General features: G+C 55.4%; 3 protein-coding genes across 12 annotated transcripts; all 3 read right to left on the reverse strand.

Annotated features, from left to right (window-relative positions):
• Window positions 1–597: 597 nt before the first annotated feature.
• MZB1 (marginal zone B and B1 cell specific protein) lies at window positions 598–2,763 on the reverse strand. 2 transcript variants are annotated; one of them, XM_072826061.1, is made up of 4 exons: window positions 2,534–2,760; window positions 1,577–1,704; window positions 1,096–1,206; window positions 598–992 (listed from the first exon to the last, which is right to left on the reverse strand). In XM_072826061.1, exons 1-4 carry the CDS (start codon window positions 2,735–2,737, stop codon window positions 836–838), a joined length of 600 nt encoding a protein of 199 aa, XP_072682162.1. In that variant the 5' UTR covers window positions 2,738–2,760; the 3' UTR covers window positions 598–835. The 2 variants fall into 2 exon arrangements, with proteins under 2 accessions (XP_072682162.1, XP_072682163.1); XM_072826062.1 differs by lacking the exon at window positions 1,096–1,206 and having other exon boundaries at window positions 2,534–2,763.
• Window positions 2,764–3,396: 633 nt separating this feature from the next.
• On the reverse strand, window positions 3,397–9,675 carry PROB1 (proline rich basic protein 1). Its single transcript, XM_072826023.1, has one exon. It carries the CDS (start codon window positions 7,895–7,897, stop codon window positions 4,832–4,834), a length of 3,066 nt encoding a protein of 1,021 aa, XP_072682124.1. The 5' UTR covers window positions 7,898–9,675; the 3' UTR covers window positions 3,397–4,831.
• A 145-nt stretch (window positions 9,676–9,820) lies between these two features.
• SPATA24 (spermatogenesis associated 24) lies at window positions 9,821–15,318 on the reverse strand. Of its 9 annotated transcripts, none has more exons than XR_012031079.1 (7): window positions 15,119–15,293; window positions 14,720–14,757; window positions 13,899–13,998; window positions 13,535–13,665; window positions 13,381–13,492; window positions 10,077–10,179; window positions 9,821–9,969 (listed from the first exon to the last, which is right to left on the reverse strand). XR_012031079.1 is itself a non-coding variant. In XM_072826052.1 (7 exons), exons 1-7 carry the CDS (start codon window positions 15,233–15,235, stop codon window positions 9,840–9,842), a joined length of 690 nt encoding a protein of 229 aa, XP_072682153.1. In that variant the 5' UTR covers window positions 15,236–15,284; the 3' UTR covers window positions 9,821–9,839. The 9 variants fall into 9 exon arrangements, 8 of the variants coding, with proteins under 8 accessions (XP_072682153.1, XP_072682160.1, XP_072682154.1 ...); XM_072826052.1 differs by having other exon boundaries at window positions 13,381–13,451; window positions 15,119–15,284; XM_072826059.1 differs by having other exon boundaries at window positions 13,381–13,451; window positions 13,899–13,964; window positions 14,720–14,827; window positions 15,119–15,255.
• Between the last annotated feature and the right edge of the window lie 1,984 nt (window positions 15,319–17,302).

Consider the following 17,302-nt stretch of genomic DNA (forward strand, 5'->3'; position numbering starts at 1 on the left):
CTGGGGATTAGAGTATTTGTTCTGTCCACCTCCCAGGGCTGCTTGCCCACAGGTTCCCATTCTTAGGCAGGGCCCAAGTGGGGTGTTTTCCTCCAGTGCTAAGGAAAGGTCCCAGGTCAAAGGAATTTCTGGTGACAGCAGGACTTAGAGCCAAGATACTGAATCCAGCTCGATCCAGAAACTCTGCCCTGCCTAGTCCCAGGCAGACACATAGGGCCCAACCTTGTCAGCTGGGGTCAGAGGGAAAGTCCAGATGTTGAGCAGCTCCTGGGCATAGACCCAACTATACTAGTGTTCAGGGAGGGGCCCAAACAGTACAGAGTGGCTGAGTAGGTATGCCTGCCAGGCAGCCTGCTCATGGAGTTTTCACTGGTTTTTCTCTTCTCTCGTGATGGATTTGCAGTTTCACCATCCATGCAACTAGGTCCATCCTTTGACAGCTCGCTCACATTTCTAGCTATGACACACCTCACCTACCTCTGGGAAATTGTGGGGAAGCAAGTATATTTGGCCCTCCCTAGGTACAACATCAGCAGAAATGCCAATGTCTGTCCTCCCAGCCCTACAAGTGCCTTTTGCAAAGAAGGAATCAAGAAATCTAGGTCATTGGGTTTTATTTGAGTCCAGAGGGGAAGGCCTCTCCCCTACCCACCCTCTCCTGCCCCCATCATATACCTGACCCCAATGTCCTAAAGCTGGAAGGAGGGAGGGGGCATGGCAGCATGGAAAAGCATGGCCCCCCTGCCCTCCAGGCAGCCTGCAGAGAGGAGTGGGGCAAATCCAGAGGGCACCGCACCTCTCCTCAGAGCCTGACCAGGAAGGGGAGGGAGTTGAACTAGAGCTCCGTCCTTGTGACAGGTGCCTCTTCTGAGCAGGCCCCTTGCAGTCCTCCACACAGCAATGCCTCCAGAGCCCCTTGGCCTTGTTGGTGGGCTTCATAGATCTGGTCTTCTCCAAACTCGCCCAGGTAGTGGAAACATGTCATGGAGAGCCTAGGGGAACCCAACAGGAGCCTCAGACCCCTGCCTGCCCCTCAGGGGGCTAGCCGATCAAGGCTCCAAGGTCTCCATCCCACCCCACCCTCACTCCTGTCACCTGGTGGGCCAGGGGCCCCCTGTGATCATCACACTGATGCTTGGCTCTGGCCCCTTACTGAGTCCTGGGCCTGTGAGACGTTTCACCTGGTTCACTTCTCGAACCCCATAGCTGGAAGCAGCAGGAAGGAGAGGCATATAGCATTAATGGGAGCCCTGCCAGCAAGGGATAATACCCCCGCATGAAGCTGGGCACACTGGGCATTTGCTGAATTCAGAGCCCAGATTCTGATCCTCCCTGATGGGAAACAGAACCAAAGAGGGAAAGCCCCTGGCCTGAGGTCACACAGCAACCTTGTCCCCAAGCCACGTAGCATTCTACTTGCCCCCAGCTCTAGATCTCAGACTTCATTCCAACCAGCCCCCTACCTTGGACCAAAGCCCTAGTGGACTATGTGTCTGGTGTGAGTGGGAGAGTGGGAATCTCTACCCATCAGCCCTACTGCTAGAGGAGGGTGGTAGGGGCCAGATTCTTGACTCACCCCTGCCAGCTCTGGGAACAGCTCTTGTCCAGGACATCTATGTATACCGACTCACTCAGCTCCCACTGCCGCCCGCCTGAGTCAGGGGTGTGAAGTTTGGCCTCTGCCTTTGCCAAATGTTGCCACATCTAGAACAAGGAGGGGTTAAGAGCCAGGGTTTCAAGACTGCTCAATGGTGGGGGAGGGTCAGGCAGGAGCCTGGGTCTCTGGGAGAGAGTGAGGTGGCAAGGGAGACTTTTAAGCAAGAAGCTCTTATCAGGTAGCCTCACAGCCCTCCCCCAGGTTCTGAAAGCTGGGACTGGGTCTGCTGAGGTAGGATCCACTTCCTGGGGTTGAGGTGTGTGGGTAGGAAACACTGAAGTAGGAAGTTAGGCCTGAGCACTGGGGCTCCTTCCCCAGTGCACACCTGCCCATCAGCCATGCTATTTTAAACCATGAGAACAAGGAAAGGAAAAAAAAAAAAATAGAGCCCAGTCTTCAATGACACGTGTACTCATAGGCTTGCCTTGCTCCACAGAGTTACTTAGGCATGCTGGATAGGTTTCTGTGTGAACTCAAGACACACACATACTCATATTCATGCATTCAACCCATGTGCATACATGCACAAATACACCAGTACTCCCCAGTCATGTTTTGGGAAGGAGTCTAGACCTGAGGATAAGCCTGGAAACGGAGGAGTCTGAGAGGATAGGCTGGTGACTCCCTGGGGTCTCAAGATACTGTGGGTTGTCCCAGATTATTTCCTTTCTGTTGGGCCGAGAGATGGGTAAACTGAGGCATGGGGGTTTGGGTGAGGTGCAGTTGTCAATATCATGGAAAGCTGAGTCTAACTCAGGGCTCAGGGTGGGGGTTTGGAAATCAAAGCCAGTGGTAGAATCTGAGGTAGATGGAGGGGACTGGCTTCAGGAGGGACCTGGACAGGGGCAGGGGAACTGTATGGGGGGAGGTACTCACCTGGTAGGCCACTGCCCTGCAGGCATCACAGCGCAGGTGAGCAGGCATATGAGCTGAGTACTTCTCTTCATCATCCAGCTGTGGGGCAGTGGCTGTGAGTGGGGCCCTGTCCTCAGAGCCCCCTGGGATGGCCCAGGCTCCCAGCAGCAGCAGTGTCAGTGGCAGTGACAGCCTCATGGTCAGTGGAGATGGCTCAGTGAGCATGTGGCTGGGGTGCAGGTGTGCATGTGCATGTGTACAGAGGGAGCCACCCCGGAAAGCCTGACCCAGACCAATGGGGAACCAACAACTCACCCCTCCCACTTTCTTCCTTCCTCTAGGGGCCTAGAGATGCCACGTGCGCATCTCCTCTGCTGGGATCCCCACTGTAGCCAACTGGGCTCCATTTCACAGATAGGGAGCAGTGACATAGGGGGAAGCTGGGCCTGGGCAAGGGCACGTGGGGGCGGATCCCTCCCCTGAAGTCTGGCCACTCAGTGGGCACTGAACTGAGTACCTTGAGGGAAGAGGTGATTTGTGTCATTTTTATGAGCATAGGAAAGCTTAGACAGAAGTGATGAATCCAAGACCATACACTAGAAGGGCCATACTGAAACGAGGCCCCAAGCCTGAGTAACTAAAGCCCATTGGCCACCCAGCCACCAGGATGAATGAGGTTGCCAGGTGTGGTTGCCAGCCTAGGGTTTCCTCCCTGGGAGGTGAGTTTGCTGAGGCCAGGATGTCACATCCATGAAAGACACACGTGGGCTCCTTCCCTGAGCCCTAGGGCCGCCTCCACCCAGACCATACCCAGGCAGAGAAGAGTGTTAAAGGGGGTGTTAGAAGTCGCAGCAGTAAATTAGAAATCAGACAACTTACACCAGTTGTTCCAAGCATCGTGGCTCATTGGATCAGTGATTTATTGCACACCAGGATGAGGTGAGGGGACCAGGGCCTTCCATGCCATCAGAACCCGCATCCCTGGCCATGAGAAGTTGTTCAGGTTATTCTGACTCATAGCTCTCCCAGTCAACTTTCAGCCGAAGGCAGGGAGTCTGGGACTTCAAGGGACCCAGACCACCTAGGGGCCTGGAATTTAAGTAAGGCATCAATCTCCATCCCTAACAACTGCTCCTAATGGGAACTGTTCTTCCCCAGACTCATCACATATCAGTCAACAAAGCCCCGCCACTTCAAGCTCAGAACTACACACAGACTCACATGTCCTACCCCATGCATCTCTCTCAGCCCTCCTCAGACGCTCCTGCTATCTCAAGGCAATTAGCACACAGGCTCTGGGTCCTGTTCCCTCCTTGCTTTGACCAGTCTGCCGAGCCAGGCCCTCTCTGGGCATGGTTGCCACATCTGTTACTGAGGGAGTGCAATCAGCAGAGGGCTCCAAGTCTCCCTGCCTTGCTCCCCACCCCATGGCATCCCTTTTACTGGCAGCCCTAACCCACCCTCCACTACTCCCAGAGGGGTCAAGAGGCTGAAACATCCTCCCTGTTTGCAAGTCCTTTCTGATGAGTCACTGCATCTGGCCCCCAACTTGGGTGGGAATGGCTTAAACCTCCACTCCTGGCCCCAGGATGAGCCAGCTCAGCTCTGATGGCTTTGAGAAGCCAAGTCAGATGCTGAGGTTGAGGAGAGGATGAGAAGTGGGGCTCCCAGCTGGAGACTATAGCTGCCTCCCTACCCAATCCCCATCTCCAGGCTGACCCTCCATAGCCCCTTCCATATAACTTCCCTGCTCCACCTCCACCTGCCGTCCCCACAGCTCCCTTCCTCAGATCCAGCCTGACCCAGGGGCTGCACTAGCCTTTCCCACATGACCTCCCAGGCCAAGGCTCAGATCCTCTTCCAAAGAACAACAGAGCTGCTAGCCACAGTCCTCCCTCCATTGCACCAGCGCCCACTAGCCTACTCCACCGCAGCTGGATCCACCTTCAGGGAGGGACACATCCGCCCTCTGCTGATCCTATTCCTTGTTGCTCCTCCTGAACTCCAACACCCCCTCAAGTCAGTTCCTAGGAACAACTCCAGAGACTCCTCACAAACACACAAACACACCACACTCTGGGGATGCCTGGGAAAGGAGTATACAATTTTGTTGGGGGAGAAAGTAGGCAGCCACTTTCTGAGTTTCAGCTCCATCAGTCCCAAAGTCTCAGATATATCCTCTGAAGGTAACTTCCAGTGTGAAGACTGGGTGGGCTGGGTAAAAGAAAGAGGTGATAGAAGGAACCGGGCAGGGGACTAGATGCCAGAACCCCCAAGGCTATCAAACAGGCCCCAACACCCAGGATAGGCTCTGGGGCCTCACACTGAGAACAAGGACCCCTTGCCGGGCTGGGCTGAACTCGAACTGTTGGGCGGAGCACAGAGGAGCAGAGGGGGAGCGGGGCTGGGGGTTCCACTCACTGGCAGGTAGTACATCCCGTCCAGGGGCCCCGCGTCGGAGGCCCAGGGTACCTGGGGGCCGCTGAAGCCCGCTGGGGCCAGGGACGGTGGCACTGAGAGGCCCGGGAGAGGCCCATAGGCGGGCGGGTAGAGGCCAGAGCCCAGGGCCAGCGGGGTGTAGACGCGGCGTGGTGGCACCTGGGGCGATGGCGGCAGCAGCACCTCTACGTATTGCCCGCTTTCGGGGTCGAAGAGTAGCCGTAGCCGAGGCTGCCGCGGCGCCTCCACAAAGTAGCAACGGCCGCTCTCGGGGTCCACCAGGACCTTCCCCGGGTACGCAGTCCCTGGGGGCCTGCGTGCCCCGTGGAGGGGGCCTTCGAGGGGCCGGTCCGTCGGAGGCGCTGAGGCAGCGCGGGGTTGGGGCGGGCCGGTTCTGCCGGCCGACGCCTGGGACTCCCGCAGGAGAGACGACTGGATCGCAGTCGCCGGCTCGGGAGCTGCAGGAGACGTCTCCACTTCGGGTGCTGTCCCGGCGCTCGAGCTGGGGTGCGCCTGAGGCGAGCGGGGGCACGGTGGTCGGGGTGGCTGCGGCCCTCCCGGGCCCGTGGGCGGCGGCTGGGGTGACGCGCGCGCGCCGCCTAAGGGGCTGGTCCGCCCCTCGCCGTCGGGGACCAGGCGCCGCGCCTCAGCCTCGCGGCTCTCCCCGCCAGCACCGCGCACAACTGCCCCCGCTCCCTCGGGCCGGCGGCCCACGGCCAGGGCCGCAGGCAGGCGGATCTCCGTGCGTGCGAAGGGTTTGGCCGTGCTGTTCTCCGCTCTCCGCCTCAGGGCCCCGTTGGGCCGCGGGGCGTCCCGGGGCACCGCGTCAGGGGACGGCTCTGGGGGCTCGTAGGGGTGCGTCACGACCGGAAGAAAGTCTTTGAGGTAAACCGAAGTGTAGTGAGCTGGGGCTGGCGACGCCAGCGCGGGCAACGCTTCGGTCCCGGACGCGCCGCCCTCCTCCGCGCCGGGTTCCACAGGGGGCGCAGGCAGCCGCAAAGCTGCGGTTCCCGCGGGGAAGCTTGGCGCGTACGTGGTCTTCACCATCTTGCGTACGTCGCGGGGCCGCGGGAGGGCCACGCGAGGCCGTCCCGAGGCGGCCTCTCCAAGGCCCAGGGCTTCCCGGGGCACATCGGCATCCACAGGGCCCACAAGGCGACTGAGGGTTAGCTCAGGCGCGGCCGCTTCTGGCGACGGCTGACTGCCTCGGAAGGCGAGATCCTGCACCTCCCGCGAGGACTGACCTTGCGCCTGGGTGAGTTCCGGAGTCCCAGGTGTGGGCGGCCTAGGCCGCCCCAGCTCTTCCATTCCTATCCCATTCAGAGCTTTAGACGTAGATACTATGGATGAGCCCTGTGGTGTGGGACCCCACGTGTCTTGGGGAGATGGATGCCACGTCCCATTAGCACGATCTGGAGCCTCCCATGAGGACAAGGCCGGTGGATACGCGCTCCTACTGCCCTCTGCGGTATTCCCAACTGCCGGTTGAGGAACCTCCCACAGGGAAGGAGCTTCAGGGGATGGGCTTCTTGTCCTGGCGACACCCTGATTCCACGGGGAAACAGTCGGTGGGGAGGGGCTTCTTCTGCTGACAGTTTCCTCGACAGCGGGATCCCGATTTCCCCATGCACGGGATGCTTCAGGGAACGACGGGCTACTTACCCTCCGAATAGCCCGATTCCACGGGGGCGGATTCTGGGGGGACGGGCAGTGAGGACCCCGTACGGTCCCATTTGGAGCCTGCCACAGCGGGGACGAGCTCCATGGCCTCCCAGCCTTACTCGGAACTTCCCGAGGGCCCCTCGACTCGAAAGGCGGACTCTGTGCTCTCAGAATGGCTCGATCCGGAGTCTGTCGCGGGGACCGAGTCTTAAGTTCCTGACTTTGTGCCTCCCGAGTCTTCTCCCCTGACTGCAGGAAGATGCTGGAACTAACCGGACCCAGCGGCTCGGTGCCCGGCGCGGGCTTGTCGCGCCGAATCGCGCGCTCTCGGAGGCTGGGCCACGGCCGCGGTGCCTTGGTGGGTGCTGAACCATAGTGCACGCGCGGTGGCCGAGACCTGGCCTCCTCCGGGACCTTTCGGGTACTGCGGGCCGTTTCTCGGCTCGCACACTCTGGCTGCCCCGTGGGCCCGAAGGTGGCGCTGCTTGGGGCAGGGGCTGCAGGGCTCAGTTTTCTGGCCAGTGCTGTCTGCACCAGGCCAGCGGCTTCCTGCAGGCGGCCCAGCGACTCGTCCAGGGAGCCAGTGCGCAGGAGCAGCCGGGGGCGCGGTGGTGCTCCCGCCTCCCGCGGCGGACTCTGGGGCCGGGGGCGCAGCTCGATCTGACGCTTGGGCACCGTGCGGGACCTGGCGGGAGCCTCACGCTCCTCCAGCGCCACCTCCACACACTCGAACTGCGCTGGGGTCCCAGGACTCGGCCCGCGGGGCCGTACCTCTAGGTAAGTGGCCCAGCGGGAGCCACCGTCGGGGGCCTGGGGCGTCGGTGTCGCGGGAGCCGGAGTCGCGGGCCCGGGCGGAGAGAGGCTGCGGAAAGCGCGGGCGGTGAGTTGCTGCACCTCGCTATCCGCCGCGTCGGAGCGGCGGAACGGGGCCCCTGCGCCGAAGAGGACTTCCATCTCCCCCGACGGCAGCATGCGCAGCTGCGGCTGGGGCGGCCGCGGGCTGGAGCCCCGGCCTCGCGGGAAACCCGAGCCGGGCCCGGGCTGCTGGCGGCTATTCTGGGCGCTGACGGACAGGCGAGGCTGCGCGCCCGCCCCCAGCGCAGGGGCCACCCCGGGCCAATGCGCCCGGCACTCTGCGTCCGGCCCAACGTCCGGGGGCCCTGGAGAACCCGGAGCCGTGTGGTAGGAGCCTGACGAGCCAGAGGAGTCCTGACGCCGGGCGGGGGCCGCAGGCGGCTGCCCCGGGAGCCCAGGCCGGGCTGGCCGGGCGAGCGCGGTCAGCATGGCGGGGCTGGGCGCCGCGCACTACCTCCCTCACGTTTGCCTCCGCGGGTGCTGCGGCTGCCCGCATTGTCCCCGCCCCGCCCGCGGATGTCGTGGGGTCACCGCGCCTTAAAGCGGCCGCGGCTGCGGTCGATGGCGAATCAGTGGCGTCGCCCACAGGACGGCTTTGGGTCCTGGGCTTTACTTTTCCAACGTTCCCCTCTGGCGCGGGCCCGAGGCCTAGGATGGCTCTCCAGTCTTGGGCTGACGGGAAGGTGAGGGAAGGGCAGGTTTGAAGCCAGGAGCTAGGCCTAACTCTGCTCACAGGCTAAGAAACAGGCCGAGCAGGGCCCAGCCTGACGTCAAGCACCATGGCATGTGGGTCAGAATGGGAGCCCGGGGACCAGGACCAGACTTTCGGGGTCTTCTGAGCAATTTCATCTTCCGGTAGCCCCCCAGTGTCTTCCTACCACCGGAGCACACCCCTTCTCTCTGGCCCTCTCATCACTTGTCCCAGCTAGAGTATGTAAGGGTTCACCCACCACCTTCCTTGACCCATCACCCCATGATCTTTGATGGAGCTTTGCTTGGAGGGCTCCCCCAAGTCCTCAGGTTGTACTAGGGCCTCGGGAAGCTGTACCTGGCTGGACCCATTGCCTTTAGTGGGACCATACTGGAAGGGCCTGGGGTGGCTAGCTCTAGCTTTCACAGATGGCCTTGGCACCTAAAACAAGACACTGATGTGGGGTCTCTTAGGAACCTTTGGGGTAGCCATGACCCCTCTCTGAAGCCCTTCTGAGGCAGAAAGAGCTCTGGCACTTGCAAGGCCCTCACTCCAGCCCCCACCACCTCAGGATTCACCCCAGGGACAGGTGCTGGTGGGGAAGCAGTCACCACTTGTCACTGCCCTGGGATAATGACAGTGAGCACCATTTGCCCTTAAACTTCCGGCTTTAAGTTCCTACTATGTTTCAGGCCCTAGCTGGCCTTGGGGCAAAAACACAGCAACCCCCCACCCCATGCACTCACACTGACTCAGGTTTGGCTAGATTGACAAATCTGACTCAGCCTCTGAGTGGGTCCCCTGACTGGGTGTGTCCCCATGATCATCTAGCCATCAGTGATGGCTTGTGAAAGGATCAAGCCTGCCTATCATCTGGTGCTGCACATGCAACTTTAACAAGTTATAGGCCCTTCAGAGACTGTTCCCACCTTAAAAAAAGACATAGCATTGTCCTTTTCCCTTCCTTCCCCTTGTGAAGATTCAAGCCTCTGTTAGGGGGAAGTGTAAGAGGATACAAGTATGATTCACAGGTGTAACATTCTTGTTATATGATGGTAATGGATTTCCCAAATTCACTGTGGTCTTGGAACCCACTGCCTGTTGTCTCCAGTCAGGGCTTATCACATACTCAAACACACACACACAGCCTTTCCTGCTCTATAGCCAAGTTGGGAGAGTTAAATTTACCAGGGCACTGGGAGTAGGGTGGGGTGTTTACAGGTAACCAGGGGTAACCAGAGCTGTTTACATAGGGAGAGATTAAATACCAAGAGTAGGAAGAACAGTGCCTATTAGACAACAAAGTTGTCCTCCTGTAGGCTAGACCTCCACACCTCTCCTCCCCCTACGACCCAGGGGAGGGAGGGAAGTGGCAGGGACTGGGGACCTGAGCAGCATCCTTTTCTGAGTGGCGTGGAAGGCAGTGGCCCAAGGCCTGCTCCCCACCCAGTCCCTGGTAACTTGATTCTCCCTTCTGTCACCAAGGCCCTCCGGAAGGCAGGCAGGGAGGGGGAAAAAAAAAAGTGCCTTCTGCCTCTTCCCTGGGAATCAGGGCAGGTGAAGTCTGTTTTGGCAGGGGCCAGGACCCACAGGGACAGGAAGGGCAGGGGTGGGGACCCCCACAGCAGGGAAGGCAGAGGTCGGGCATTACAGCCAGAGAGTAGGAAGGCGACGACCATTTTATTTTTCCCTGGGACGCTGGTGGCTCCGGGCCTGACGCATCCCTGAGGCTTTCTTATGCTTCTGGTCCAGCACTTGGGCCATGTAGTTCTCCTGTTGCTTCTGGATCCGGTAGTCAGACACGTGATTCCTGCAATGGAGCCGTCTGGGCATGGGCTGGGGGCAGTCTAGGATAGGGGCCAGAGAGCTGGCTCCCCACTTCCATCAACAATCCCCAGCCTGGCCCAGACCCCTCACCTGAACATTTGTTTCTGCTGGCTGATAACTTGCTGCAACTCCTTAATCTCATTCTCTTTGCCATTAAGTATATCTTCTTGCTTTATAATGTGAGACTCAATTTCTGTGGGGGAGAGAGGCAGGGAGGAGGGGTGGTTCCCATCCTACAGGCTTCTTCCTGAGATAAGGCATTCATTTCCTAACAGGTATTTTAAGAAGTTGGCTCCCCCCACCCAGGGGTGCTCCATAAGTAGCTGCTAACACCTTAGTAAGAATGAGTTTATTATGGAGTTTTGACAGGATGGTGGCTAAGGGGCGCAATGTCTGATGTGTGTCAGTGATTTCACAACTCTATTCTGGACCAGGTGACCCACATGAGGGCAGGCGAAGGCTCCTGCAGAGAGGTGGACAGTGCTGCCCAAAGGCAGGAGGATGAATGGCTCCTGCCCTTAACTCCTGCCAATCTTTACAAATATCGCCTCCTTTGTAAGACCCTTCCCAATCTAAAAGTATCAACCCCTCTCAGTAGTTTCTATCCCTTTTTCCTGCTCTTTTTCTTCTTAGCACTTATAGCTAACATACCATATATTTTATTCACCTATCTTCTTCCCAAGTTGGATTTATATCCATGAAATCCACAAGGATAAAGATTTTTTCAATTTACTGCTTTAACCCTAAGGCCTAAAATAGTACCTGGCACATGGATGGGACACAATGAATTTATTTGGGGAATGAATGGACAGGATACACTCTGGGGGTTTAGGACTTAAAAACATCACTTAGTTTCATTATCTCAATCCAACCAGACCTACTGAGGTATCCAGTCCTGTGCTAGGGCTTCACAAGGGGAAAAGACAGGGTCCCCTACCTTCAAGGAGGCAGCTCCTGAGAGAGAGTTAAAACTCAGGAACTGAACAGAATAAGGCAATGTTTCAACGATGTTAATATCGATGAGACAGTATTACCATTTTTGGCAAGTTACCTCCTTTTCTAGACCCATTTCCTCATCTGTGATGGGGACAGGAACAGCCCCTGTTCCGCAGGGGTGTGAGGAGCACCCAGGGAGATAGTGTGGCAAAGCTTGCCCCCTACATTAAGTGCTCATTAGATGCAAAGATGATTTTTGTGTCTTGAATCAAAATTGAAAGTGGTTGTAGGAATCTCAGGGCGGGGGCGGGGGGTGCTTCATTTATATGAACTGTCCCTTGGGGAGTCCTGGAAAATTCTTATCCTCATAGGAAGAAAATCCCACTGCCTTTAAAGGCTGGACAGCTGAGTGAAGTAAGTCAGTCGGAGAAGGACAAACATTATATGTTCTCATTCATTTGGGGAATATAAATAATAGTGAAAGGGAAAATAAGGGAAGGGAGAAGAAATGTGTGGGAATTATCAGAAAGGGAGACAGAACGTAAAGACTGCTAACTCTGGGAAACGAACTAGGGGTGGTAGAAGGGGAGGAGGGCGGGGGGTGGGAGTGAATGGGTGACGGGCACTGGGTGTTATTCTGTATGTTAGTAAATTGAACACCAATAAAAAAAAAAAAAAAATAAAGGCTGGACAAACATTAACTACAACACAAACTCTAAAAATTCAGAAATGCTGAAGCAATTTAAGGTTTCAGAAGAAAAGATTTGATAAAAAATTAAGATGTGACATACAAAAGAGGAGACGAAGATGCAAGGGAAGGAAGAGAAGGAAATTGAGTTCCGTGGGTCATAGGACCAGAACTATTGAACCTTCTTCTCAAGGTCACCCAGATTGATTGTGAAGTTCTTTTGGGAAAAAGCATCAGAAATTTCTGTGAATTTTTAAAATAAATGAGAGATAAATTTAAAATAAATAGCAGCCAAATGAGAGAATAGTCAGAAAAATCCCTTTGAGAAAAATAAGAAACTGTGTAAGTGTAAAAACCAAACTAAACCCACATAAAGGGAGATTGAGGGGTGGGGAGGGCATAGGCCAGGGGAAGGCTTGGGTCATGAGAGTTGCTCAGGTGAGGGCTTGTGTCCCACTGGAGGTGCTTAGGACATTCTACGGGGAGGCAGCCAGGTTCCATCCCCACACACACACCTTGCACAAGTGGACACAGAGCCCTGCAGATGTGGCTGATCTCTAGGAAATGCTTGGGCACCACCAGGAAAGAACTCTAGGTTCCTTTTAGGAAAGTTGGGGGCAGGGGGGGATAGGTACACAGGGAGGAAGGACTGGGGCCCAGTGGCCTTGGATGTGGAGGCAGTGAGGGGACCCCTGCCCTCTCTTGGACCCCTGGGGGCCCCCACGGGAGTCCTTGCTCATACTGCCATAAGGCCTGTCAGCCCACCTAGTGAGATCAAGGTATCAGCCTGCTGGCATCTTACCAGTGAGAGTACTAACCCAGGGAGAGAGGGATGGATTGGTGGGTACAGGGTACCCAAGACTCTAGATGACAGCCCATCAGGAGGGACCCTGAATCTCTTTTGGACTTGGGCTCTGATCTGTGGCCTACCTAAAATCGGCTGCAATCCATGAAGCAAATGTTCCATATGGAATTCATGTCTATTTCTTAGACTAGCTAAGGGGAATTTAGTGTTCTGGGAAACTAAAAGGGGGTTCCTGAGATCTAGGGACACTGGGTGGCTGACAGAAAATACCCCAAAACTCACAGCACCACCTTGAGCCAACAAGTGGCCATAGGCATCTGCACAGAGTGGAGATGAAAATTAATGGCCTACAGACACATGTTACTTGGCCCATACAATAGTTTTAAAATTTCTAAGTCAGTTGCCAACACTAAAAAAATCAGAAAATTTTCCATTAGAACCTGGTTTCTGGTTTCTTTTTTTAAGGATCTGCCAATACTCGGCCCCCATTCCCATGGCAGAGGCACTAAGCCCTTGAGAGGTGGCGTGGCTCTTCCTGTCACCACAGTCCCCTCTCCTCCCTGCTGGGTCCCCAACCCTGACAGTAAGGGGTCAGCTCCCAAAGACGACTGTGCTTATCCTGCTGTTCGTCCTGTAACAGTTACAAGTAAAGTACGCTATTTCTGATACCCATCAAAAGTGGGAAAACAAAAGGTGGACTAAGAAGGTCTTATGTTTCAAGAAAAATGGGAGCGAGCCCGTTCCTTTATGGCCATGAAGAATATTGTACACCGACTGCTTCCCTCATTTCCGTGGCCTGCCTGGTCCCTGAAGGCCTTTGCGAAGGTGTGGCCCGCCTGGGCCTGCCTGTATCCTCAGCCGGGGGCAGAAGTTGGGGTGAAACCCTGCCCTGGACACGGGCACTGGGCTGTTAGAGAAGAGCCCATGCATGTAAGCGTGGCGGGGAGTACGGGCCTCCCGCCTACCATTGCACTTGGTGATAAGCTGGTCCTTCTTACTGGTTTCCTGCAGGGCTCTGCTCTTGACACTGGAGAGCCTGAGTGGAGAAGATAAACAGTGGGAAGGCTGACAGGCAGACTGGACCCCCAACCCTTCACCCCCCTACCAAGGCCCACTCACGCCTTTTCAAAAGCCAGCTTCTCTTTCTCCAGCTGTTTAGACAGCACCTCAACCTCTCCGAGGGCAAACTGCAACTTCTCCTCTTCCTTGGCCAGGAGGGCCTTGGTCTTGGCATGAGCAGCTTTCTCTTCCTGCAGGGGCAGCAGCAGCAATGACCTCATTACCCCCAAGCCACCCTGGGTCTCCTAGGTTCCCTTAACCAGCTCCATTTCTCGGAGAGGCACATGGAAGCCAGGACCCAAGAAGACTTTGTCCTCACTACTGGGGCTGGAGGCTCTCAGAGCCAATACTGAATAACTGTACCCATCCAGAGGGATCCCAGAAAATGGGGGAAGGTCAGGAACCTGCAGAGACCATTACTTACCACCAGCTTCTTTTCCACTGCCTGGAACTCTTCTTTACTGACAAAATTTTCGTCCTGGAGAACCATCTGCAACAGAGCCTGGCTCAGGGAGGGCCTGGGGCTGGAGTGGGAGGGGTGCTTTCTGGGAACCAGGACCAAGGTTAGACAGTGGGATGATACCCAGGGCACCTAGGATGAGACTTGGGCTCTGAGAAGGGAGAATTTGGTTCCACAAGATCCACAGAGTCTCAGCTCTAGGTCCTACCCTCAAGGAGCAACCAGTCTGATATAGGAGATAGCTCCTGGCCAGCCCTTCTAACACGAGTGTGCTACAATGGAGAAGCACAAAGGGCTGTTGGTGCCCAGAGGCAGCCCCTAGCCTGGGGAAAGGTCAGCACTGCTTCCAGAGAAGGGGTCATCAGACAGGACATCTGACTGCTAAACAGGCGCTGGCCTGCCGGAGGAGGAACAGGGGTGGAACAGAAGTGTTCCAGACGGGAGAACATACATGGGAAGGCCAGCTTCGAAGAAAAAGAGCTGGGGTACCCTCGGGGAATTGCAGGTCATTCAGTGCCTAGAGCTGCATTCACCCACCAGAGTGAGAAACAGATGTTAAGTCATTTTTGTTTCTGAGATAGAGATATCTCAAGACCTTCTTATCAAGACAGAAAACAAAAACAGGAAAAGCATGAACCCCAGCTGCACAGGATTTTACCGTGCCCGTCCAGGTAATCTGTGGCTCCAGGAGCTTTGAACTCATGAACTAGGGTTTGATTGAGAAGGCAAAGGAACGGGACTTCAAGGGGTGGGAAGCCTTAAGTTAACATGTGCAAGGGACAAACCTGTGCTTACTGCATTCAGCATGGCGCTGCCTTAGACGCTGGGGGATAAGAGGTGGAAGTCCATAATAGAAAAGATAGTTACAGTTTCAGTGCCTGCACCTGAGGGCCCTGGGAAGCCAGTGAGTCCAATTAGAAATGCGGAAAGTGAAGCCCAGTGAATAGACCGGGGCATAACTCCCAGGCCTTACACAACCAGGTAAAGAGGAGGAAACAACCTGACTTTGATTTAAATTCCCCAGTAAATATTCGTGAAGACCGTGCCGTTTGGCTCCAGTGCCACCCGCCGGGACACAGCCGCGCCCGCCTCCGCCCCACGAGAGTCTCCGTCCGGAGAGTCTGGCCCCGCCCCCTCCATGTCGGGGTCGTCTGGCCTCTCCCCCAGCTTTTCTTGCTGCGTACCACGTTCCTCAGCTGCTGGATCAGTTCCTCCTGAGATTCGATCACGTCCCGCAGTTGATCGAAGGCGAGACACACCGACCCCGACCCCCCCTGCGACCACCCAAGGGGCGTCGCCATCTTCTGCCCCCGCCGGCTAGTTGGAAATGGCCGTCTCTAGGCGCCTCACTAACCGCCGCCCACCAATGAGAATGCGACGCCATAGAGCACCCTGGCAACCGGGGGGCGGAGACTCCTTGGTTAACAGGGATGGGGCCCGCCTCTTAAAGGAGCCGCTCTCTGAAAGCGCCTCTACCCTTAGGAATTTGCTTATTTTGCACACCTGTTTTATCTTGTGTTTGTCACGCAGACCTGCGGGGCAGGCGGCGCCCGGCTTATACTTCCTTAAGGAAGTGGACAGGCCTCACTTAGACAACGACTCTCTCAGCCTTCTCCCAGTGCCTGTTAAATGCAAGACCTGCGGAGCGGTCTGTGGGAGCCTAAGGCAACCCCAGCATCTTTAACTTGACAGGCTTCCTTCTTCCGCCCTAATCTCTAGATTTCCCCCAGAGTATGAAACTCCAGCCTCTTGTGATCTCTCTTCCAAGTATGAATACACTCAGTACTTAGGTGGCCTGAACCCAAGCAATGAAGGGAAGCCCAGGAACAGGAAGGGAAAGTGATGCCACCCAAAATGAGTCCTCATACTCTGGTACCAGGCTGTTGACAGCCACACTGAACCCATATGGGACCATATCAAGGTACTGGAGAGGACCCTGGAGAGATCAGGAGAGCAGAGGAGGGGCATGAAAGTGACGGGGAACAGAGAGATACAGAAGGATAAAGTGATCTAAAGTGACTACACATCGTCACCAAATCTCTTTGGAGGGCTTTTTTTTTTGAAACCCAAATAAGATTAAATAACCTTAGGAAAAATCAGAACTAATATTTACTCAGTATTATTTTGTGGCATTTATGCCTTGTTACCACTATTTCATGTGATCTTTACAATGATCTTGGGAAGTAGGATATCCTTATTTTGCAGATGAGGAAATGCACGTTCTATGAGAATGAGTAACTTGCCAAGGTCACCCAAGCTAAGAAGCTTTGGAACAGGGTTTTAACATGGGAGGTTTGATTCCAGAGTCCATGCTCTCTCTCTCTCTCTTTTTAAGATTTATTTATTTATTTATTTTAGAGAGAAAGAGAGAGTGAGAGCACAAGCAGGAGGGGCAGAGAAGGAGAGAATCTAAAGCAAACTCTGCACCAAGTGTGGAGCCTGATGTGGGGCTCAATCTCACAACCCTCAGATCATGATCTGAGCAAAACTAAGAGTCTGACACTTAACCAACTATATCACCCAGGTGCCCCCCAGAGTCCATGTTCTTTCTTTCTTTTTTTTTTTTTTTTTAAGACTTTAACCATTTATTCCTGAGAGACAGAGAAACAGAGACACAGGCAGAGGTAGAAGCAGGCTCCCTGCGGGGAACTCAATGTTGGACTTGATCCAGCACCCCAGGATCACAATCTGAGCCAAAGGCAGATGCTCAACCACTGAGCCACCCAGGTGCTCCAGAGTCCATGTTCTTAACCATGATGCTGTGTTTCATTTTTGTTAAACATAATGCATACTGAGGTTGTGGAATTTGATACCCTAAAGCAAGAAATGACTCTATTAAGAAGTTTGGAAAAAAGTATTATCAGTGACCAGGAAAGGGAACTGAAAGTTCAGGTAGGCCACTCACGCTGCTCTGCAAACTTCCTCAACGTGCCTATTTCAGGGTTGAAATCTGTGGCCTGATAAATGTGGCCATTTCTCCCAGTAGTAGCCATTGTTTCATTTTTCTGTGTTTCTTCTATCTATTCTCATATCCTTGAGAGCAAGGCTCTTTCTTTCTCTCCCTTCCTTCCTTCCTTCTTTCCTTCCTTGCTTTTGAAAGATCTATCCGTCTATTTGAGAGAGAGAGATTGAGCACGTGAGTACGGTAAGGGGCAGAGGGAGAGAGAGACACACAGTCCAGCTGACTCCGTGCTGTGGGTGGAGCCCCACGTGGGGCAGCAAGGAGCCTACTGGAGGCTGTATCTCACCACCTGGAGATCACAACCCCAGCTGAAGCCAACACTTGGACCCTCAACCGACTGTGCCACCCAGGGCCCCAAGAGAGCAAGGCTATTTCTGTTTACCAATCATAAAGGGCCTATAGGAGT

This window comes from Canis lupus, chromosome 5 (genome assembly GCF_048164855.1).
Source record: "Canis lupus baileyi chromosome 5, mCanLup2.hap1, whole genome shotgun sequence".
In the NCBI taxonomy this organism is placed as follows: Eukaryota; Metazoa; Chordata; class Mammalia; order Carnivora; family Canidae; genus Canis; species Canis lupus.